The sequence below is a fragment of the Fundulus heteroclitus genome, unplaced genomic scaffold, assembly GCF_011125445.2.
Source record: "Fundulus heteroclitus isolate FHET01 unplaced genomic scaffold, MU-UCD_Fhet_4.1 scaffold_251, whole genome shotgun sequence".
Classification (NCBI taxonomy): Eukaryota; Metazoa; Chordata; class Actinopteri; order Cyprinodontiformes; family Fundulidae; genus Fundulus; species Fundulus heteroclitus.
Window position 1 is genome coordinate 37,017 of NW_023396662.1, and position 24,931 is coordinate 61,947.

The 24,931-nt window shown below is 40.8% G+C and overlaps 1 protein-coding gene across 4 annotated transcripts; it reads left to right on the forward strand.

The window, feature by feature from the left end:
- The first annotated feature begins 6,746 nt into the window (after positions 1–6,746).
- Positions 6,747–18,921, forward strand: rfc4 (replication factor C (activator 1) 4). Of its 4 annotated transcripts, none has more exons than XM_036129927.1 (11): positions 6,747–6,765; positions 8,129–8,252; positions 9,327–9,405; positions 10,617–10,696; positions 10,792–10,911; positions 11,141–11,284; positions 11,367–11,487; positions 14,511–14,636; positions 14,722–14,802; positions 14,897–15,010; positions 18,595–18,921. In XM_036129927.1, the coding sequence occupies exons 2-11, from the start codon at positions 8,137–8,139 to the stop codon at positions 18,685–18,687; spliced, it is 1,074 nt and encodes a 357-aa protein (XP_035985820.1). In that variant the 5' UTR covers positions 6,747–6,765; positions 8,129–8,136; the 3' UTR covers positions 18,688–18,921. The 4 variants fall into 4 exon arrangements, with proteins under 4 accessions (XP_035985820.1, XP_035985819.1, XP_012714256.2 ...); XM_036129926.1 differs by having other exon boundaries at positions 6,748–6,765; positions 8,078–8,252; XM_012858802.3 differs by lacking the exon at positions 6,747–6,765 and adding an exon at positions 7,297–7,435.
- Positions 18,922–24,931: the final 6,010 nt, after the last annotated feature.

The following is a 24,931-nucleotide window of genomic DNA, read 5'->3' on the forward strand; positions in this document are numbered from 1 at the left end:
TGAATTAGTTCAACGTGTTGGGGTGGGTTGATTTGGAGAGTGGTGATGAGTTTCTTGAGCTGAATGTGTTACAATCCCCAGGTATTTGTGTTTGATCTTGCGATGGTTTAGTTTTTTGATTGTGTTTTCTCTAGTTTACTATCGATACGTTTGTATATTTTTATTTAGCTAGTGATTCTGTCCTTAGTTCATTCTGTTATCATTTTTGCATCATGTTCTGTTGCAGTTCTTCCTGTGTTTCCTTCCTGTTTGTCATTCTCCCCCAGCTCTCTACCTTCATTCACAGGAAGCTGGCTCCCTGGTTTAATTCAGAGCTGCGTTCCTTGAAGTACAATGTTAGGAAATTGAAGAGAAAATGGCGCTCTACACACCAAGAGGAATCCTACTTAATCTGGAGGGACAGTCTATTGTTGTATAACAAGACCCTTCGCAGAGTTAGAGCACCATATTTTTCATCATTAATTGAAGAGAATAAAAATAATCCTAGATTTCTCTTTAGTACAGTTGCCAAAATTACCCAGAGCCACAGCTCTGTTGATACATCAATTCCCTTAGCTCTTAGTAGTAACGATTTTATGGGATTCTTCATAAATAAAATTGATGCCATTAAAAATAAAATAATTGGCATCCTCCCAAACATGATTACCTCGTCCTCAGTAAGTGAGGCAGCATTGGAGGAATCTTTAGAACCTGCGCAGTGTTTGAACTGTTTTGAAACAGTAGAGCTTTCTGAGCTATCTAAAATTTTAGCTTCATCTAAACCTTCTACCTGTATGTTAGACCCAATCCCAACCAAGTTGTTTAAGGACATATTCCCTTTGATCAGTGGTACTATTTTAGACATGATTAATCTATCCTTAGTAAATGGATATGTACCACAGGTTTTTAAAGTAGCTGTCATTAAACCTTTACTTAAGAAACCTTCTCTTGATCAAGATGAGTTAGTAAACTACAGACCTATATCTAATCTTCTTTTCTTATCTAAAATTATTGAGAAAGTAGTTGCCAATCAACTTTGTGAACATTTACAAAGCAATGACCTACTTGAGGAGTTTCAGTCAGGCTTCAGAGCTCATCATAGCACTGAAACAGCTCTGGTGAAGGTCACTAATGATATTCTCATGGCCTCAGATAATGGACTTGTGTCTGTACTTGTCCTGTTAGATCTCAGCGCTGCATTTGATACAGTTGATCACAATATTCTCCTACAAAGACTTGAACATACTGTAGGGATTAAGGGGAAAGCATTAGGCTGATTTAAATCTTATCTGTCGGACAGATTCCAGTTTGTTCATGTTAATAATAAATCTTCCTCAAACTCTAGGGTCACCTGTGGAGTACCACAGGGTTCAGTCCTTGGACCAATTCTCTTTACTATATATATATATGCTTCCGATCGGCAAAATTATCAGACAGCATGGGATTAATTTCCACTGTTATGCTGATAATACTCAGCTATATTTATCCATAAATCCTAATGAATCCAATCAATTACTTCGACTGCAGTAATGTCTTGATGACATCAAAAGCTGGATGACTTTAAATTTCCTGCATCTAAATTCTGACAAGACCGAAGTTGTAATGTTTGGGCCAAAGTCCTCAAAAAAAGTTCCTAACCAATCACTTAATCTGGGTGGCATTAACTTGGCCTCTGGTAATAAAGTAAAAAATCTTGGTGTTATTTTTGACCAAGACATGTCATTTAAATCCCATATTAAACAGGTTTCCAGAGTTTCCTTTTTTCACCTCAGGAATATTGCCAAAATTAGAAACATTCTGTCCAGGGGTGACGCTGAAAAACTAGTCCATGCATTTGTTACTTCAAGGCTGGACTATTGTAATTCTTTACTATCAGGAAGTCCACAAAATGCAGTTCAAAGCCTTCAGCTGATCCAAAATGCGGCAACAAGAGTTCTGATGAAAATCAACAAGCGGGATCATATTTCTCCAATTTTAGCTCCAATTTTTCTCCAAGAATATACTTTAAAATTCTTCTTCTAAGGTATAAAGCCCTTAATAATCAAGCTCCATCATATATCAGAGCTATGATTACCTCGTATGTTCCTAACAGAGCATTTCGCTCTCAGACTGCAGGTCTGCTGGTGGTTCCTAGAGTCTCTAAAAGTAGATTGGGAGGCAGATCCTTTAGCTATCAGGCTCCTCTCCTGTGGAACCAACTCCCAGTTTTGGTCCATGAGGCAGACACCCTGTCTACTTTTAAGACTAATCTTAAAACTTTCCTTTTTGACAAAACTTATAACTAGAGTGGCTCATGTTACTCTGAGCTACCTTTATAGTTTTACTGCTATAGGCTTAGGCTACTGGAGGATATCAGGATCCAATTTTCTCACGCTATAGAGTTCTACTGTTCTTCAGTTATGCATTATGTGTTGTCATTTCTGCTTTAACTGTCTGTTCTCTCTCTTTTATCTTCATAGTAGGTACACCTGGTCTGGCGTTCTGTTAACTGTGACATCATCCAGAGAAGACGGCTCACCCGCTACTACCATCTAATGTAGAACAGATTACTGGATCAATGTGTGCTACTGTGCTTTTTTGTCTCTCTTGTTGTGTCTCTGCTCTGTCTTCTGTAACCCCCAGTCGGTCAAGGCAGATGTGCGTTCATACTGAGCCCGGTTCTGCCAGAGGTTTTCCTTCCCGTTAATGAGGAGTTTTTCTTCCCACTGTTGCTTCATGCTTGCTCAGTATGAGGGATTGCAGCAAAGCCATGTACAATGATGACGACTCTCCCTGTGGCTCTACGCTTCCCCAGGAGTGAATGCTGCTTGTCGGGACTTTGATGCAATCAACTGGTTTCCTTATATAGGACATTTTTGACCAATCTGTATAATTTGACCCAATCTGTATAATATGATTGAACTTGACTTTGTAAAGTGCCTTGAGATGACATGTTTCATGATTTGGCGCTATATAAATAAAATTGAATTGAATTGAATTGTTCCCAGCTGTTGTCCATGATAATTTAATTACCAATACCTACTCTCCATGCCTTCTCTTCTCACTCCCTCTGTATATAAGCTGCCCGGTAAGCTCTTCTCATTTGCTGGTTCCTCCATTATTCTATCCCCATTCATTCCTGCTTTCCTCTCTGGAGTTTTTCCTCCTGCTACCCTGTTTCTCACACTCATTTTTAATCAGTTTCTGTGCAACATCAACCTGTATGTTTTTTTTATGCACCATCAAGTATTTTCATCACCATTAGCATCTGTATTTGGGTCCTTCCACTACCCCATTATAACAGAATGAAGTCTGTCAACAAAACACCTTTTTACATTCCTTTATAACGAAGGGATTCATGATACATCAAATATTATTAAACTTTTTAAATCATGGGACTAAAACACTAGCAAAATTAAAAAAGAAATAAAGCATATTTATAGCATATAAATCATAATTGGTTCCACTGTCATACCAAGAAGAAGCTACGGTTTTTAGGATGGTAAAAAGTCCTGTTTTTCACAAAAAGCTTTCTTAATGAACCTTTCATGGTGCTGTAGTGGAGGGAGCAAAGCACAAATGCAAAGTATGATGACAATGATTTAATGGTAGATAAGGAAACTTACAGATGTCACTCAGGAACTGAATAAAACATACATATAAACAAGGTGGCACCTGGTTTGCAGGAAGTTCCCAGAGCTGCAAAGGTTGGCTTTTTCATCAAATAATTCTGGAACAAAGATGACACCTCGTTCAATCCAGTTCTTTTCATAGATGCTTCTGTTGTTGGTAGTAATGTTCCATAATCAGTGGTGGTTCTTGACCAAATTTACTGGTGGGGCCAATGTTTTTTCATGGGGTGACAAAACCAAAGAATGAAAAAAAGGGCAATATTTCATCGTTTAAGATATTATGTGAGTCACAGAGCCAAAGAGTCACTTGTGGCTCTGGAGCTGCAGGTTGCAGATCCCGGATCTAGCAGATGAAAACTGTGATTCTCTCTCTATACAGCTGAACCTAAATGTTTAATACCTTAATCTTTAAATCATTGTTAGAGTAAAACTGTAAAATAAAAAAAATAAAATGTGCCTAAGTGACCAAACAATTACAGTTTCTTTGCTTGCCAGTGCATATCATCGTAAGAAATATATATTAAGTCTTTAATAAGACAGGGCTCCTTCGGCCCTTTGGTCTGTTCTTCGTACGTTGCTTAAAACATCCAAGATCAAATGAGACATCCAAGATGATTTCATCCGGCTAATCATGATCCGGCTAATTGGGTTCTTCGAACACACCTGTTGTTTATGATTAGTATGGCTGGATTGAGTTATCTGAGATAACTGCGCGTTCATGCATTTGTTTAAAAGGGGAAATGTATCGATAGTAGAAACAATGATCAGCAACGCTGCTGTTGGCTGTTCAGTATGGCCAAAGAACGCCCACAGTTTTTCTCCCAAGCGGAACACGAGCTTTTAATGGAAGGTTATGCCAAATTTGAGTCATTAATTAAAATGACAGGTAACACCTCAAAGTCTGCTAAAGCCAGGAGAGAGGGCTGGCAAAAAATAGACAAATTACATGCGTAAATACTGTACATGGTAGATGTTTCTATCACTTTTTACAGTATGAATTTTTGCATTTTAATAATTTCATATTTATTTTGTTCTTTTATGTCAGAGCCTCCACGGGAGCCACTAGAACATGGGGAAAAAAGTGAAGTACAAGAATATTCTACAAAATGGTAGCCTTTAAGTATTAAACTGTATTTTAAAAAGCAACTTCTTCCTCTTTTTTAAAAGCCACTGTTGAATGATGTGTTTGTCTGTTTATAACAGCCACCAATAAGAAGGCTGGGGGGAAAAAACGGGTTATTTTTACTTTTGTTGCATGAGGCATGTTTCACCCTTTTCATTTTTTTTAATTTTTATTTTTTTTTACAAAATGACACAGGGTGCCATCCATTCCCTATATAAACGGCTTCTTCAACAAAAAATGTGTATTTTGACCTGAAAAAAAACAACACAAATTAATTAGAGAAATTGAACTCCACAATGTGAAAAAGAGAAACATTGCACTAGAGATCAAGTTGCTTCAAAAGGACCTTCAGAGTAAATTCTAAAACACCATTTGACAGTAGTATTGCTGATTTTACATAACTATCTCTTATTGCAGACAAAATATGACTTGCTGGCTTTTCTTTATAAATAATTGTTTAAATAAAATGACAGGAACTAAGCATTATTTGTTTCGTCTTTTATTAAACATTAAAAAATGGTGTTCCACAATTCTGTTCCGTCCTCTGCCACTAGGTGGTCCAAGTGCACTGGCTGGACAGACTTCCCTATCTCCCCCGCAGCTGCGATCTAATCCTGTTTATATGAAATAAGCCTGCTCGCGAGTAGGCTTAATTTAGCGCACCTGTTGCTATGACAGCAAGTCCGGGATGAGTTTCGAAGAACCAAACGATCCAAGATCATGCCAAATCGTCAACAATGAAATCCTGCTAACTGAGTTAGTGACGTACGAAGAACGGGCCCCTTGTCTAAAACTGCCCCTGTCCATATTTATTTATGTGGAGAAGAAATATGATTATGACTCAGTTTCCATCAGAGTAATGCCCGTTCTGGCAGGCAGCTTAGAAACAATGAAACTGCTGCTTGGCAAACTGTTTTAGAGCCCTACACATGAAATTCCCAAAAAAGCCTGGCAACTCAAAAAAAAATGTATTTATCTGACCTTAAAATTTGAAATTTTATTGAAATAACTGCAAGAGTTATATCCCATTGAGCTATATAATACACTGGAGTGCTGATTTTGCCGAAAAACTGAAGTCACTGGCCGCCATCTTGCTACTTCCTACTCTCACAGAATCCCATATGATTTGGTTGCAACAACAAGCAGTTTTCTGGCTCTGTGAAAACGCTTCATAGGTAATTCTACAGTCAGTGGATGTACAAACACTATCAACTACTAGGAAATGATGTGCTAAAATATTTGACATGTTATTCATATTATATATATATATATATATATATATATATATATATATATATATATATATATATATATATATATATATGTGTGTATATGTATGTATGTATGTATACATATATGTAAATATATGTTTTTGTATATTGTTATTTATATATTTATAAATGTTATAAATATATATTTAAATGAATAAAATGCTAAATATTTCAGCACATGACTTTCGCAGTACTTGATAGTTTTAGAACATAAAATAAAAGTATATGGCATTTGACATTTTAAAAGTTTTAAGACCCACCTAAACATGAGAAAATCCTCGTTATTCGATGCTGTAGCGCACATATTCCCTAGTTACTGGGGGGGAATAGGGAGTACCAATATGGCGGCTGGTGGCTTCAAAGCGACTCGTTCTAACAGCGGGCGATTAGCACTCCAGTGTATAATATAGCTCAGTGTTATATCCCCCTTGTTATTTTTTGTTTCCTTTTTAGGGTGGAAGTGGTCAATTCTTTTTCTACATAGTATGTTAATAATCATAGCTCTCAACTCTCACGCATTGACCGTGTGACACACGCATTTCATCAATTGCACACGCTCACACGCATTACTTTGAAAATCTCAATCTTACAATGAAAGTCTCACTCTTGAAACGCACGCGTACGGACGCTTCGCGTCATGGCGGAACCAATTTGCGGTACAATGGTTTCCGCACGTCCAGTAGTAGAGGTAACACAGCTGCAAGGACTGCCGCCGCGCAAACAAGTTTACCTCATCCAAAGTGAAACACTTGTACGGTCCGTGTTGTGTGCGAATTAAATGGTAAGTCGTCATGTGTTATTACAAACTGTAACATGAAAGCAAAGTCCGTCTAAAATAGTGACCGTCTTGAATCGAACAACAGCACCCCCCCCCCCCCCGTTGGACAGTGTTGATAACAGCACCCCCCCGACAACAATCTCACTCTCAACAGTCGTCAAAAGTTGAGAGGTATGTTAATAATGTAAAACGAGAGCAGAATGAACCGATCTTGATACACATCCAGCTTCTGACAACCAAAAATAGAGATCTATGGAGACAAATTTCCATAGTGCAGCTACATGTTCTAAATTAACAGTTGTTATTTTGTTTGTGTACGTTTTTTTATTTAAGAGTTATATGTTTTTTTTTTTTGCATGAATTCCTAATTATTTAACAGTTTGCTTGACAGGAACTTTAAACATGAGGCGCTCGTCAATTTCATTTAGACCTGAAATTTCCCTTCTGTCAACATTCATAAATGTCGCATGAACTCAGTGTACGACGCTGACGTCGACAAGGAAGCCACAATGTTTTGCAGCCTTTGATTGGTTGTCGGAAGGTGACATCACCGGAAGTTTTGCTCCCCGCCACGCAGAGCGGGAACACGGGCTTTTATTAGCACTTAAACGCGGACAGCAGCTGCCGTTCTAAAGCCAGCAAGCTGGTCGTGTTCTATCCGCAGATAACTCTGGTAAGATGATGGCTAGTCGGTGCTGTGGTGTCTGGGTTAGCAGGCTGGCGACTCAGGACTGAGAGTGTAGACTAGCTGTAGCTAGCAGGCTCAATGTTTCCACATGCCACCTTCAAAGTTTCCATAGACTTCAACAGACTTTATTGTCGTTTAGCTGCGTATTAAAAAAACACAGAAGACAAAAGAGAAACATTCTAATTATAAGTCAGGAATGTAGCTGCAAACTAAAGACATTAATATGAACAGAAAAGTCATGTGTTAAGACCATATGGATGATGCAAGTATGTGCAGCAGCAGCAGCAATGGTCGGACCGTATGGTGCAGATAGTACAGATACAGTTTACCTTGTAGTAACAGAAATAGCCACAGACTAGCAATCTAGGCTTAGTCAGACAGAAAGCCAGGCATCTGGTTTATTTCACTGCTGTGAAGTTTTCAAGTTTTCTGACATGAAACTATGAAGGCATGTAAATGTTTAAGTCCTGTGATTTTTCAACAGCTCTTCTAGCATCAATCTGCTGAATTGAGTCAGATACTTTAGTTTTGCATCAGTAAAACCAAGCTTGTTTTCTACCAGTATCAGGATGAGTGTTTCCTTCGTTTGATCTTCTCTGTTTGTTGGACAAACCTGAATCCTGTCAGGATGCTGACAGGATTCAGTGCTTGTCCGGCTGTTTTTTTTTCCTAAATCAGGAGGAATCATGCAGGCCTTTCTCAAAGGAGCCAGTTTTCCGACAAGCAGAGCCCAGAAGGAGAAGGCAACAGCAGGACCTAGTGCAGAGAAAAAAGCCAAGATTGTTCCCTGGGTGGAAAAATAGTAAGTCTGATATCCAATGCTGATCTTCCTCTCTGTGGTACTGCTAAAAAGGTTAGAGTCTTTACTTAAAGCTGATTCACACGGCAGGATTTTAAAATAGTCAACGGTTTTCAAAGCCTGAGAGACACCACACGTAACGCTAAGATTTTTTGGATAAGACGTGTTTGCTCATACAGCATGTGGTGTCCGGTCAGACGGCAAACACAACACAGATTTCACTTGGGATAATTCACATGTCAGAAGGCTAATCTTGCGAATCCTCTCAAGATCAAACGTGAGTTCCAAGTAAATAAACATGGACGATGAGGAAGAGCAATGGAGATAGTTTGTGTACTGATTTTAACAGAGAAAAGGCATAACAAAAATGTATACAATACAGCTCAACTCTAGGTAAAAGTGTGCTGGAAATGGAATGGCCTTCAGTAACTGTGGCCCACTAAGCAATTTAGTTGAAAAGCCCTGCTCTAAAGGTTAGGACGAAGATTTTAAAATGAAACCTGAATTGGATTGGCAGCCAGCCGTACGGTATATTTGAAAATGGCTTAGATTCACAAGAAGCAAACCGCATGAGAACAAGAGGAAGGCCTCAGTAGAATTAAATAAGACACGAGTGGATTTGGGAGATTTTCACGCGATCCCCCTGAGGAGCAGAACGCCAGGTAAGATGGTTTTGCACATGCACAGTTTTTTAGAAAGGACATGGCAATTCTTACTTGCGTTTCCGGAAAAATGAGCAACTCGTAAACTTTTTTTAAAACAAGTAAACAGGCCGTTAAGGTGATCCAGTCAGGTAGAGACAGAAACTTGTATTATTATCTCAAGTTCACTTGGGGACACCATGGATCTAAGTTCCAAGATGTTCCTCAAATAAAAATGCAGGTCTTTTCTATTTGTTTTAAATGGCGCTGCAGGGAAGAAGCTTCACCAAAAACGACACCTGACATTCAGTAAAATCTCCCAAATCACCCAGTTGTTCTTTAATGTCAGACATGGTTCTGTCTGGTGCAATAATCTCAATGGATGAATTGATATGAACAAGCTTGTTTTCGTTTTGTTTTGTTTTTCCCATTCCAGCAGACCCAAATGTGTCGATGAGGTGGCCTTCCAGGATGAGGTCGTAGCAGTGCTCAGGAAGTCACTTGAAGGAGCAGATGTAAGCATTAGCTTTGCCTCTTTCACATGGGTAGCAGGTGCTGGTATACAGGACAGATTTCAGCTAGGAAACGGGTTTGGATTGGATTCATTTCGAAGGCTGCTGAGGTTTCTGAGAAGCGTAAGGAGACGAACCAAAGCCATTTACAAGGCCTCACTGTGCAGGAGCTGCTGCTTTTTACTAGAACTTTAATTTATCCACTGGTATATAGAACACCCACTCAGTAAAAGTAGTGTTGTATGAAAACACTCAATGGTCTGTTGGGCGGTGGTTCCTAGAAGGACATGTATGTGTTCATCTTGTCTTATCTAAGCTGACCTAGTGGATCAGATTTCTAAAAACAATTAACTAAATAAAGCGATCAGTTAAAGAAAACCTTTGCTTGACATGTATTTGTTTTTCAGTGTTGCCTGAATGACCAAAATATGAGCCCCATCACCACCCCAAGGGTCAGGGCAGTCAAAAGTAGCCGGTCAATGGCGGCAAACCGCCGTCTATAGCAGCTCTTGCCGCCGCCTACTTTTCCCCGATTATATAATGGAGCGGTATTTGTGCCTTCTGGTTGAGCACGCAGGAACCAATCCGAGCTCAACTATGTGAAAAACTCTTCTCGTGCGACGCTCGCGGAGAAACAGCCAAGCGAGCGCACAGCACAGCTGGTGTGGAGCATGGAATGAGCAGGTCGAGCGCGTGAGCAGAGAAGGAACTGAGCGCGCGCGAGACCGGTTTTGAGCGCGCGCGTGTTATCTCACTGCGCGCTCGGAAGTTAGTAAATTGTCATATATTCACCTAATCTGATCTGTTTTTATATGGTGCTAGTAATTCAAATTGAACTAATTTTATGCAAATTTGTTCAAAACCTTGTTAAAACATGATAACATGTGAAAAAATGTTTTAATAATAATAAAAAAACAAAGGTTGTTTTTGAAGAATTGATCATTCACTTTTTTTTTGCTTTTTATTCAATTTAAAACATGCACTCTGACTTTATTCTTTAAATAATCACCTGTCTTGAAAGCTTCCAAAATACATCAGGGAGACTCTATTTTTCAAAATTCTCCCCTTCGGGGCTCGGGCACCGGCATAAGTGCACCCTCCTACCTGATAGTGTGTGGCCTGCTACTGTAAAAAAGTTTGACTGCCCTGCAAGGGTTATACAGTTTGACGAGGTACTTTCATGTTGGAGTCACCAGATTTCTGCTTAATTTCAGCTGCCAAATCTGCTCTTCTACGGCCCCCCTGGAACAGGGAAGACATCCACCATCTTGGCTGCTGCCAGAGAACTCTACGGGTGAGAGATCGGCGTCTTTGAAATGCTGCTAAGAAGGGGACACTTGCGGTACCAGGACCGGTTTTTACGCTCAGCTCCTCTCTGTTGTGTCTCAGTCCAGAGCTGTACCGCCAGAGGGTGCTGGAGCTGAATGCCTCAGATGAACGAGGCATCCAGGTCATCAGGGAGAAAGTCAAGAACTTCGCTCAGCTTACTGTGGCTGGGACTCGTCCAGAGTGAGTCAGCGCTCCTGGGAAACTTAATTTAATAAATTTAATCCAATAAATATTGGGAGATCTTGTCCCCCCCCCCCCCCCAAATGCTTGTTTAAAGAATAACTAACTTCATATTCTTTCAATTATACCATTTTTATGTTGGTAAGGAAAGGCTGGAGGCATTTCCATAAAAACATCTGAATCTAAGTGACTTCCAATCCTTCAGGCCTGTGATCTTCTGTGTTTGCAGTGGGAAGTCGTGTCCTCCTTATAAGATCATCATCTTGGATGAGGCCGACTCCATGACAGCTCCAGCTCAAGCTGCTCTCAGACGCACAATGGAGAAGGAGTCCCGCACCACTCGCTTCTGTCTCATTTGTAACTATATTAGCAGGTCAGCTGCAGGTTCAAAGGTCAGGGCCCCACTGGTGCACTGTGATCATTCTAACTCAGAGGGGTCTCTCCTAATTCCTCAGGATCATTGAGCCTCTTACCTCCAGATGTTCCAAGTTTCGTTTCAAACCTTTGGCCAATCAGATCCAAGAAGAACGCCTGCTAGAAATATGTGAGAAGGAGAAGCTCAAATACACCAAAGAGGTAAGCATGGCCGAAATGTGGACCTGATAATGGTACTGACAGTGATGACCTGATGAAACCAGTGGATTCATTTGGCCCACAACAAGAAGTCAGGTTTTTGAGACATACGTTAGACATCAGGGGGCAGGATTAAACCCTCATCAGCCGTCATTTCTCAAATCTCTGTTTGGCATAAAGGTTTATGGTCTTTTTCATGCTTATTTTTGGTTTCATGCATTTGGACTTGAGCATAGACTGATCTCAGATCCCACACTGGGGCTAAGATTCTGCTGCAAGTTTATATCGGTGTAGACTTGAGGTGCACTCTTAGAAATCAGGTTTTGACTGATTTATTGGTTCATGCTTGTGGGATTAACTTGATCAAATATTTTTTCCTGTGTTAAAAATGTTGAGTACCAGAGGCTGCATAAATTTGTCATTGCAGAAACAAGAATATTCTGCTAGACTGAAGAATAAAATGTAAAAGCTTTAACCTTATTGACAGAATCAGGATCAACTTTATTCGCCAAGCTTGTGGGTACAAACAAGAAAATGGCCTTCAGATTCCAATACTGGCATCGCATAAAGAAACAGGCAAAGCAGCTGGCTGCCCTGACTGTGAGGTGTTCATCAGACATAGCCTGGAGTAGAAACAGGCTCTGTATCCGCTCTTTTTAGCCATCAGCGCTCTGTAGCACCGACTCTACTTGACAGGGGGAATAAGTTCAGTCAGGCCACTTTGATATCTTTACTATCCCACACAACCTGGGACACTAATGTGACTCCCTATGAGATTGTGTGTTGGAGCTCATCATCCTGGCTGTGTGCTTCTGATCATTGTGTTGGAAGATGAATCGCCACCATAGCCTGAGTTCCAGTGCTCTCTGAAGCAGGTTTTGCTGAAAAGTCTCTAGTTTTGGCTGCTGTCCTCTAACCTCCTGTGCAGAATTATTGCTAATGAGGCAACTATGGCTAAGTTGTAGAGTGGACATCCTGCATTTCCCTTTGGTGTCTGACACTTTGCTCATAACCTGCCACGCCACGCAGATGTGAAAGTCTAATGACTAGCTCCCCTCAAAAAGGCTAGTAGGGCTTTAAGTCTCCATAAAGTCCCTTGATATGCCCACCTGGTTTTTAAGGGAGACCTGGCTAGGGCAGCACACCTTTACAAGATCAAATGTGTCTGAACTGATTTTAGAAGACATAACCACATAGCACAGGTCAGTGATAACAGAAAAAACAGGTACATGGTCCTTCTTAAAGACAGCGGTTACTCTGTTCTGCTAAAAAGGTTTTTGACAGAGCTTTAAAGTCTCCCAGAGAGACCAAAGCATTGAGCTTAGCTCTATGTTGGGGATTATTTCATGACCAGAGGACAAGATGGGTAAACAGAGCTCTACCAAGTTCAGGGCCCCGTTCTTCGTACGTTGCTTAAAACATCCGAGATCAAATGACACATCCAAGATGATTTCATCCGGCTAATCATGATCCGGCTAATTGGGTTCTTCAAACACACCTGTTGTTTATGATTAGTATGACTGGATTGAGTTATATGAGATAACTGCGCGTTCATGCGTTTGTTTAAAAGGGGAAATGTATCAAAAGTAGAAACAATGATCAGCAACGCTGCTATTGGCTGTTCAGCATGGCCAAAGAACGCCCACAGTTTTTCTCCCAAGCAGAACACGAGCTTTTAATGGAAGGTTATGCCGAATTTGAGTCACTAATTAAAACGACAGGAAACACCTCAAAGTCTGCTAAAGCCAGGAGAAAGGGCTGGCAAAAAGTAGCAGACAAATTAATGCGTAAATACTGTCCATGGTAGATGTTTCTATCACTTTCTACAGTATGAATTTTTGCATTTTAATAATTTCATATTTACGTTGTTCTTTTATATCAGAGCCTCCACGGGACCCACTAGAACATGGGGACAAGTAAAAGTGAAATACAAGAATATTCTACAAAATGGTAGCCTTTAATTATTATGCTCTATTTAAAAAAGGCACTTGTTATGTCAAGAGATCCAAATATCGGTGTCATTCCTTAGACAGTGGAAGTAAAGGATGCATTCAAACTAGGAATTTTAACAAAAGAAATTCTTTATCTATAAAAAATGAAGTTCTTCCTTTCCCAAGTCATACACAGTTTACACGGTAAAACTGTATTGCTCTGTGTCTAGATAATCCATCCATAGTTTTTTCTAATACAATATACGGCTCGACAGGAAGCAAACCTTTCAAAGTAAAACTAAACTTCACAATAAAATGGCCTGAACAAATCTTCTTACTGAATATGATAAAAATAAAAAGCAAACCATCATACAAATAGTTTAAGTATTTTCTATTTATGGCTCTAACACCACTTTTTCCTCTTTAAAAGCCACTGTTAAATGATATGTTTGTCTGTTTATAACAGCCACCAAGAAAAATCTCTACAATTACACTGTCGCGCTGCACTAAAGGATCCTCTCTATTGCAGAATACGCGATTAATTCAAAAAACTCTGCAAATTATTCTTGCACCTTCCGCAACAGATTGTTGTCGTAAAAATGGACATGGCTACGACAGACTTCCCTCTCTCCTCCGCTTATACAGCTGCGATCTAATCCTGTTTACATGAAATAAGCAGGCTTAAGCTTGCGCACATGTTGCTATGACAACAAGTGCAGGATGTCTTTCGAAGAACCAAACGATGCAAGATCATGCCAAATCGTCAACAATCAAGTCCAGCTAACTGAGTTAGTGACGTACGAAGAACGGGCCCCAGGACAAGTTCTTAGTACACTAAAGAGAAGTCGGCACAAAGACTGCACAACATAGCCAATGGTTTTTAGGAATTAGGATCGTACTTAAATACCATGAATATATTGACAGAATTACTCAAATCAGTGTTCAATCTGCATCCAAGGAATGATCCAGTTACACAGAATCAGCAGCAAACCTGTCAGTACTGTTGGCTCTACATACATCTGCTACTGTGATGGTTGGGGATGCTGGATGTACATCAACACCTTGTTGTCTTTGTTTTGGTTTTGCTGGATGCAGAGCATTGCAGCACTGGTGAAGGTGTCTGAGGGGGATCTGAGGAAAGCCATCACGTTTCTCCAGAGTGCAGCACGTCTCAACACGGACAAGGAAATCAGTGAGCAATCTATCATTCAGATAGCAGGGGTGAGTCACAGGGAAGGCTGGAGACATGAGGGACACGTTATTCATCACGATCCCCACAGGCACGTCACCGCCTGCTCTTTTCTAGGTGGTTCCTTCCAAGATGATTGATCATTTGCTCCAACTCTGCTTCAAAGGAACATTTGAGAAGCTAGAAATGGCTGTGAGGGTAAGTTCCCAAAACACAGGGCCTTGTTGACCAGACTAGGTGCTTTGTCTTAACAAGGAACATTAGCCTGTACAGTTTCTTATTTCCTTGCTAGAACATGGTGAATGAAGGATATGCAGCCACACAGATCCTGAATCAGCTCCACGACTGCATCTTGGAAAAGGACATTACTGACAAGCAAAAGTCAGCCATTGCAGAGAAGATGGCAGTGAGTCTTTCCTCTTTACCGTTATTTATTGATTACAAATGAAGAGTTTGAACCTCTTTAGAATCACTGGTTCTGTTTATTCATTATACAAATCAGTCATAACATGACCATGCTCAGTAAAACGGAAATAAAACACCAAATGAGCAGATGCTTGATGCATGAAAATCCACTATTAATAGTCAACTTGATGTCTGTGGCTCAACGGGGGGGATGATTTTGGAGTTCAATCACCAGAGGGCCGTTTCACAGAAAAGCAGAATTTACAAACCCAGGATTAGAGCCGAAGCTAGGCTTCACATAGCGTGATCAGTGCATCCTGCCTTTATCTGTTTCAAGGTCAAATCATACTCAGGAGGCGCGACTGTCAAGCCAGGTTTAAGTAATTCAGGTAAATGCTGCAACGTTTTTCAGGAGGCTATGCGTTTGATCACAGATTCTATGATTCAAACTTAAAACCAAACAAGTGTCACAGTACAGTTCTGGCCTGCCTGTCTCTGGACCTTTCCAGCGCCTTCCTCCTCCCTCCCAGCTCCACTCTGCCTAATCATCCACACCTGTTCAACCTTCAATCATCCTGGACTCATTCCACCTGCAAGCCTCCCTATATAAACTCTCTCCAGTCAGCTCCTCACCGCCGCTCTGTCTTCAATTATCTGATGCCCTCAGTCAGATTCTCCCTCGTCTGGCTGAGCATCAACTCTCCTTAGTCTGGCAACCTGAGATTTTCCCCACGTCTGATTACCTGAGCTTCCCACACCTGTCTGCACCTCCATGTGATCTCTCAACTGTGCTGCCGGTTTCCCCTGTTAATTCGGCCTTCCAGTGCTCCAAGTAAGCTTTCTGCTGCCCTGCTGGATTTGCTGCTGCCCCCGTGTCTCAAGAACTCTCTCTGCTGCGTTCCTGGCCCTTCTGCAGCCCCTGTGTTCCAAGAACCCTCTCTGCCGCACTGCTGGATCCACTGCAGCCCCAGCGTTCTATGGACTGTAGCCACCTGTGTCTAAGAACTGTCTCTGCTGACCTGCTGATTCTCTGCGCTGCACCCGCAGCTCTCCAGCTCTCTCCAGTCCTTCAGCACCTCCAGTCCTCCGGCTCCTGCATTCACCTTCCACCTGCTCCATTCTGGTATAGACTCTGGTTCTCCTCCCTCCACAACCCATTCTTCCTTCAATAAACACTCAGAACTAAGCTCAGTGTGTGTTCGACTCATCTGGACAAATCATGACAACAAGCAACATCTTTTGATTGAGGCTGATGACGAAATGAAGCTCATCAGACTCAATATTATAAAGGAAAGAACGTGTTTGGAGCTACTTTTGTGGCAAACAGGGAACAACTGTCGCATTTCCTGTGACCTATCAGAGTCTGTTGCTCTAGAGGACGTTGCTTCGCTGACAACAATAATCCTGATAGACAGTTTTTGAGTGAAACTGCTAATAGAAGCTAATAGAATCTAAAGTTGAAAATAAATGCCACAGTAAATATTGCACAATTATTGATAATATGGCATACTCGGGTAATAAAGATGAAATGTGCAAATTAAACGGTGAAAAACAGCAGCCTGTTTACAGACTTTACGATAATATGCAAACACATGATAGTACAGCAGCATCCTGAATTAGCTAAGGTACATTAGCATCTGAGAGACAATGTAAATGATTCATGAGCAGATCAGAACCTGTGCAACCATTAGCATGATGTAAACAGTCATTGAGTCTGTGAGCAGCAGAGATTGTAAAGTCTAAGAGCAGACAGGAGGAACGGCATGCAGAAACTTTCCCTAGAGCATCTAGGATGCAGCGGTCTGTTACTGAAAGAGCTCTCCAGCTCTGCAACAGCTCCATGAATGGGGTGGGAGATATTGTTCATCAGTGATGGTATTTTCCTTCCAGTCTCCCACCACCTGCACTGGGTCCAGGGGGAAACCCAGGACAGAGTTGGCCTTCTGATTGACTACAGCTTTGCTTCTTTATCAGCCATTTCTCTAATCCTTTCAACACAAACCATAGTCTATTAAATGCCTTTCTGTCAAACTTAGAACAACAGTCTTCATAAACACAATTGAACAGTAATAATGCCCTCATGGATAATTATAAGGCTAATAATGGTATAGGCTACCTTCATAATGTTAAAATAATAATAGTACTACAGTCAATATTTATGAGGGCTACCTGGTTGATCCTGCCAGTAGAATATGCTTGTCTCAAAGATTAAGTCATGCTAGTCTAAGTACACACGACCGGTACAGTGAAACTGCGAATGGCTCATTAAAGCAGTTATGGTTCCTGCAATTAATTAAAAAAACAGAGATAAGAAAACAGAATCTGTGACAAAACCCATTGGTTTCTGGTCAGTGTGACCTCTGACTGAACAGAGAAGGCACCAGGATTAACTAAGCCTGGCTGTTAGCCTGGAGCTGCCTAGCTGCACAGAATATTTAGGGAAACAGTTCTCAGGCCGACATGTCAAAGAAAACAAGAAGTAGGTGTTGGCCTGCACAATCGTGATTGGTTCATCTCCAGCGGGTTTCTGTTTTTAGATCCAATTGACCCTGACCTGTGTAAGCCCTGCCCTGACTCTACTAGACAGTCTAAACTTGCAGAAGGAGACCGTTTCAGTTCTTGGTTGTTCTGAGGTGGGGTTTCCAGTGTTGCATTTAGTTTTTCCAGCAGGTCTTACATCTTTAATTGGATCGAGACCTGATGAATTAGTTGAACAGGTTCAGCTCTTTTTTTTTTAAAACTAACTTATTTTTCCCAAATAAATTAGTAAGTATGAGTGATGTGCAAGTTCTGAATGAGTCATTTTAAATCCTTGAGTCACTTTACTGACTGACTCACAATTTCTCATCACTATTAACCCGATACGTAAACTACTAGGCCCTGCTACAGTTGATCTGAGCTGTGAACAAAACCCAGCTACTAGCTGCAACCCAACTGCACTCACAAAATCTACCAAATGGTGCAATTGGAGCAGGAAGTATCAGTGAGTCAACGACTCGGCTCAGCACAGCTGCAACTGAGACCGACAGGGAGTTAATAGTTCAGCTCAGCCAGGAGAACTCACTGACTCAATTCACTTTAGTGAGTGACTCATAAAGTCTCAGTGAAAAGAATCTAATTTCCAATCACTAGCAAATATGTACAAGTTTTGGTAATAATCAAGAAACGGTTTAATATAATTTCAATGGGAACTTCAGTTGAGTGGAATATGTTTTGAAAGTCTAAATTCTCTCGGATGAGGTAACTTGCGAGAGTCCTCACTCCAACCTGCTTTGTCCTCTGTCGTTGGAACAGAGACGTACTAAATGAGGTTTGCCGTGATCAAAAAAGTTGATTGCTTTAACGGAGAACCAGAGTTCTGGTTGATTCAGTAACCAAGCACATGGTTTTGCATGCTGAAGCTCATGAGAACCACAGAAGCAGCTTGTGGACTACAGAAGATCATTGCTTAGAACAGTTCAGTTGTGATAAGTTACTCTCTGAATATTCACTAGCCTAGCCGATCTAACTGTTTCAGTAATTCACATTACATTCCAACATGTTGTCATTTCCTCTGGCTTCAGTGGTCTGTTTGCTCTGTTGCAGGTTGTGGGAAAGTGCCTTGCTGATGGAGCTGATGAGTACCTGCAGATGTTAAGCTTGTGTTCAGTGATCATGCAGCAGGCTGCCCAAAACTAAAACTCCGCTAAGCAGCTTCTCCTTCCAGAAGGAAAACTGTTCAACCGGACCCATTGTTGCTTTGAGTTGCCACTTCAGATGTTGGACCAGATTTACCACATGAGATGGTAAACGTTATCATCTGGCTCTGCGCTTGAGGATGTTCAGTTGAGAAGACCGATCACACACAGCAGTTTCCCAACACATTATTGTAATATTTTGAAAGTTAATAAATACATTTTTTTTGGAATCTGACAAGTTCTCGGACACTTCATTTGGGCAAAAAAGCTCTCCATTCTGGGCAGAAAAGCTTGCAGGGTGTCAGGTGGATTTGTGAAAATCATCTATGGTCCTCATCTGTTGAAACCTCCAACCATGATGAGATTCTTTCAAAAACTTTTTCTTCTAAAAGAAGAACAGGAATTCTGAATTTTCTCATGAACTTTTGAAATCAACAAGTACATAATTGACTCATCAGTATGGCCACCTAGCTCTAGATATGTGGAAATCTATTGAAAATAGTTTTTAAAGAAACAAACAGAATAACATTTCTCTCCTTGGGTGGGGTTGAATGCGGAGGTGGTGCTCTCCTCAGGCATCATTCAAGCAAGGACAGCCGCAGCTTTCCAGAATGCATTACGGCTTGGACTTAGTTTAGCTGATGTCTTAATGCTAACAGGTCATAAAACTGACATAAAATACTGTTATTTAACTTTTACTAAATTGTGGCATGAGATCTCATGCTACCCAGCAGCTTCTGATCTCAACACTCATGGACACCATTAGCAAGAGTTAACAGGCAGTTTTCACTAACCGTAAGAGTCCAACAAAAGACTGGAAAGCAGTAAAAAAGTAGCTACACCTTTAAGCTGTTCTAAACTTCCATAGAGAAAGAAAACAATGTGAATTGCAACTTCCATGTGGATTGAACATGGACAAAACCTTAATCTCAACTACAGAACCAAAATAGTTAAAGAAAGCCGGCTTTGGGTTTGACCCATTTATGCAGAGCACTGTACCTTAATCTGGTGATTCAAGAGAAGCCTGAATCCACAATGTTGAGTAAATCTGAGGCTAAAAGTGTGTGGCAGCTAAAGGTTGACAGCTTTGCCTCAAACGTTGATTGTGGGAGATGCTGGGGTTCAAGATTTAAGAAACCTGTACACCAAACTATGCAAGACACATCGGTTTCCTAATGATATGGATTATGACATGACGGAGAAAACTAGGAATCATGACAGAAAACCCAACAGTTACAAGGTTGTTTTGCATAATAGGAAAAATGAGAGCATGAAAGTTGTGTCTGAAGTCTACCCTGAGTGGTATGGAGAGGTTTAGCAGGCTGTCGGTTCGATTGCTTGGTTAATGAATATTCTGGACAGCTTTGAACTAAATAACTATAATATGATTGATTTTACTTTGTAAAGTGTCTCGAGATGACAAGTTTCATGAATTGGCGCTATATAAATAAAATTGAATTGAATTGAAATAACAGAAGCCACCCATAATGGAGCACATGTTCTGGATCTGGTTATTTCTAGAAGTCTAAACATTGCTTATGTGGTTGTAACCGATGTTGCTCTTACCAACATTTCTGTATGTTTTATAAAACAAGCATCCCCTGTATCGGCAGATGCAGAGCAGAGATCATCACAGGAGGACATTTGTGATAACACCTCTGTAATATTTAGCCAAGTGTTTTTACCACTATTTAGTCTGCCCTCAGCTTCTTTGATGACCTTGTAGATGCTTTAGTCTGAACATTGACGCATATAGATGAAATTCCCCCAATAAACAACCAAAGTTTTGTCTGGAAAGAAAGTCTCCATAGGGAAATCCTCCTACAGTCAGAGCTACCAACAACAATGTGTTGTCCCCCACTCTCCTGTGAGGGGAAAGCAAAGCCTCAGGTTCACCATGACATTTACAAAGCCAGTCTTCATTCATATCTGTTGGTAACACTTGTATTGCAGCAAGAAGGTCCTGAGGTAATTGCTCTCTCCAAATTGTGAGTGTGTGCATGGTAGTCTGTCCTATGTGTCTGTGTTGCCCTGAGATGTACTCTGCCTCTCACCCAGTGACTGTTGGAGGCAGGCCACGTGCCACGACCCTACAAGGATACGTGGGTACAAATGATGGAATGATTATACATATACACATAAAACATCAGCATCTCAGCAATATTTCAATACTCTATGCTGCATTCAAATAAATTCAAAACAGCGCTGCCAGGGTCCTGATGAGAGCCTGTAAACACAAGCACATCCCCCCCATCCTTCAATCACTGCACTGGTTCCCTGTCTCATCCCAGATCAACTATAACATTCTGCTACTCACCCATAAATGCATCCATGGACATGCACCCACTTCCCTCCAAGACCTCATCACCCTCAGATCCATAAACACCCTGCTCCTCCAAGTCCCCGGTATCAGGCTCTCCTCAATGGGAGATCGCGCCTTCTGCTGGGCTGCACCATGCCTCTGGAACAGCCTCCCTACCCAGCTGAGGGCCATTCAGAGCTTTGTCTCTTTTAAAACAGACCTGAAAACGTTTTAATTCCAAAAGGCCTGTGAATGTTAATCACAAACTGATTTTTAACATTATATTACTGTTTTAATTAAGTATGTTTTTAATTATTTTTTTTTTTAATTGGGCTGCACAGTGGCGCAGTGGGTAGCGCTGTTGCCTTGCAGCAAGAAGGTCCTGGGTTCAAGTACACCCCTGGGTTTTTCTGCATGTTCTCCCTGTGCATGCGTGGGTTCTCTCCGGGTACTCCGGCTTCTTCCCACAGTCCAAAAACATGACTGTTAGGTTAATTGGCTTCTCCAAATTGTCCTTAGGTGTGAGTGTGTGTGTGAATGGTTGTTTGTCCTGTTTGTCTCTCTGTGTTGCCCTGTGACAGACTGGCGACCTGTCCAGGGTGTACCCCGCCTCTCGCCCAGTGAACGCTGGAGATAGGCACCAGCAACCCCCGCGACCCCATGAGGGATAAAGCGGTTTGGAAATGGATGGATGTTTTTAATTTCTTTTACCTTGTTTTTAACTGATTTTAACTCTGGAGCACTTTGAGATCTTGCTGGTGAAAAGTGCTTCAGAAATTAAATGTATTATTATTATTATATCTTCTCAGTCCTTTCCAGGCAAGCTGAGCTCACCACAGCACTGAGACTTTACTATGGGGCCAAAATAGTAGCTTTAACATTTGCAAATGTGGGTGGAGAGTTGTGTGTCTGTATCTCGATTTGTGTGTGTGCAGTGGGATTTGAAAATGTGTAAATAAATCTGTAAATGTGTGAGGAGATTTGTGTCTGTACAACAATCTGCAAATGTGTGAAACTACTTGTGTGTAATCCGTTTTGCAAATATGTAAAAAAAATCCACAAATCTGTATTCAGATCTGCAAATGTGTACTGAGATTTACAAATGTGTACTAAGATTTGCAAATATGTAGATCAATCTGTAAGCACACACACAGACACTTGTGTCTGAAGTATTTTCGCTTCAAGACCCAGAAATACAGACAAATCATTGGTTACAAGTCAAGCGGTTTTTCGGTTGGCTCACAGGCTGCTCTTCCGGCTGTGGGAGGTCACGTGACTTTCAAGGATTGTACCAAAGCGTGTTGTTTCCAGACGGCTGACAAGGCAACTTGTTATAACTATATAACTTTCTCCCTTTAACGGCAAAAGTTTCTTGTTTTAATGAGAGACTTATCTTGCTAAAACGAGATAATTTTCTCCTCATAACAACGCAACATACCCCGGCATCAGCTTGTGGGATATTTGAGTGTCATGGAGAAGAGGAGAGATGGAGGGAGATTATTTCTTTTTAAGAAGTCATCATTTGTCGGAGGAATGTATTTCTGCTCTCAGGAGTGACAAGGTAAGTCATGCATATAAAGCAAGTCGTCTACTTGAAATTTGATCAATTTGGCAGTTATTATTTATAGTTACCAGCTATGCTCTGGATACACTCTGGCATCACTGTAGTACAGTCTCTGGCTCTGTTTACACGGTGAAAACAAGTTTGCGTTGCCTTTGTACTCTCCATTTACACACTACAAGGTTTAACTGTTGCTTAGGGGGACTTTCAGCTATAGCTGTGGGTTTATTTACAGTTTGCAGCCGAAACAGTACTCTGCCAGCTGCTGTTTTCTTCTTCTGGGCAATTTGACGCGGAGCTTCAAAAATCACAGCACTAAGACCTCTCCAGCTCTCTCCAGTCCGGCTCTTGCGCCCACTCGCCACCTCAATTAACAGCCGTCTGTTTCCAGCCCGGTACAGTCTTCTGGTCTTCATCTCCACTACTCACCTTTTACAATAAAAGCTCTAAAACAAGGCTCAGTGTGTGGTTGTCTTTGGGTTCGTCAAGACAAATTCTTTCAACGTCAGCCTGGTTCTGGCTTTGTAGGCTTGGAACCATGAAAAGTTAACCAAGGATTTTTTTTTTTTGAAGCCCTTTAAAAACAGCAGTGCTGAACACACAAAATGATTAAAATCATTTAAACATATATATTTTAAATAAAATAATAATTCAAAGTAGAAATTAATATCCCAAGTAAAAGTAGCAAAATCATACACTGACAAAAAAGTAAAAACTGATTAAGACCTTATACCGTATCAAAAGCCAAAGAAAAGAGGTGGGTTTTAAGAGCTTATTTAAAAATGTCTGAAGATGCTTTTCTATTTTCCACCTGCAAAGCGCTCTATAATTTGAGAGCTGCAACGACAAGAGTTTGATTTCCCCTGAGCTTTAGCCATGTCCTCGGTACCTCCAGCAACATCTGGTCAGCTGATCTGAGGGACCAACAAGAAGGGTAGAGGTGGTGCATTAGTTTAGAGAGGTAGGGAGGGGCAAGACGATTTGAAGACTTAAAAACAAACAAAAGAGTTTTAAAATAGACTATTGTTTTATGAAATGTTTATTTCAGGATCGGTAGAGATCGGCAAACACAAATAAGGACTCAAACACTGTTTCTGTTAGAATATAAGGCACACATTTATTATTATTCCCCACAGAATACAGCACATCAAAACAATTAGCTCTTCACACACACAAAGTAGCAAGCAATAAAGCAACAAGCTTTCAAACAAACATGACGCTCAACAGATTCTCAGAATCAGCTCTCACCATTGACACGAACTGGGAGACCTCAGTCCTAGGTTAAGATCAGCGTTCACGATGCCGGTATCCACACACGAACTCATGGCAGACTCACCGGGCTGAGGGCAGTCACCTCTTTATATACTTGTAAACAAAGAGTCAGATGTGGAGCGAGAGTGGCCATCTCTCCCTCCACAGCTGCCCTGCTTACCAAAGCATGTTTCCCAAACAGAACCCGTTCCCAGCATCTCAGCAGTGTGCGAAGCAAAATAATATGAGTGCACTCAGAATACAGCAAATATAAGCAAAATAAGAAATACAGAATCAGTCTTTCCCACAACACATTGTCATAGGTTCCCACCACAAGTTAAAACAAGTTATAGCAAAATAACACATGTTGTTCTTAGTTTTATGTGAACTCAAAAACAAGTAATATAAGTGAAACAAGTTATATAACTGAGCAGGTTTTCCCATAATACATTGTTAAAGAGCAAAATAATTCTTTAATATATCACTCCACCCCTTGGTCTTTGACAATCCTAATTTTGGGAAAACCTAATTTTAGAAAAAACCGTCCCCAGGGTTGTTCTATTCCCGAAAGTCCAATGCTAGTTGACCACTGAGAATCAGTATAGGTATCCCATAATTCAGTTACCTGATTAAGAAACTCAACTCTATTATTTTCTTCCATTACCACACGTCTGGTGTACCAACGTTGTCCAACAAAGTAATCTACTTCAAAAGTATCAGTAGGAACTGTGGTGTCAATCAGTAGTGTAGCATGTTCTACCCCATACCAACCATCCCTAATTTTCATGGTGATTTTCATAGTACAGCAGTGTTATACAACCTCCAATTTAACTGCTTTTTAACCCTTCTAATATAAAGACAGGTGCAAACATTACATAAGGTTAACACTATAATAACAATAATGAGCAAAAGCAAGGGAGGTACTACATAGTTTCGAGCAGTAACAGACATTCCATTAAAAATGTTCCACCAATGATGTGCAGATGATTGCTCTATTAACTTAGCCGCATGCAGAACCTGTCCTTGGGCCATAAATGTACCTTTAAGCTGGAAATGTTGGACCTGTGTGATTTAACTAAGCAATTTAGTTCCGTAGACTGATCCAATGCGCATTTGAACCAATCCAGGGAG

Excerpts from the sequence above, each read along its gene's own strand:
- rfc4 (XM_036129927.1), top strand. The coding sequence starts at position 8,137 with ATGCAGGCCTTTCTCAAAGGAGCCAGTTTTCCGACAAGCAGAGCCCAG. Across the intron at positions 8,253-9,326 it reads GTTCCCTGGGTGGAAAAATA|CAGACCCAAATGTGTCGATG; the intron begins GTAAGTCTGATA and ends TTCCCATTCCAG. Across the intron at positions 15,011-18,594 it reads CCATTGCAGAGAAGATGGCA|GTTGTGGGAAAGTGCCTTGC; the intron begins GTGAGTCTTTCC and ends GCTCTGTTGCAG.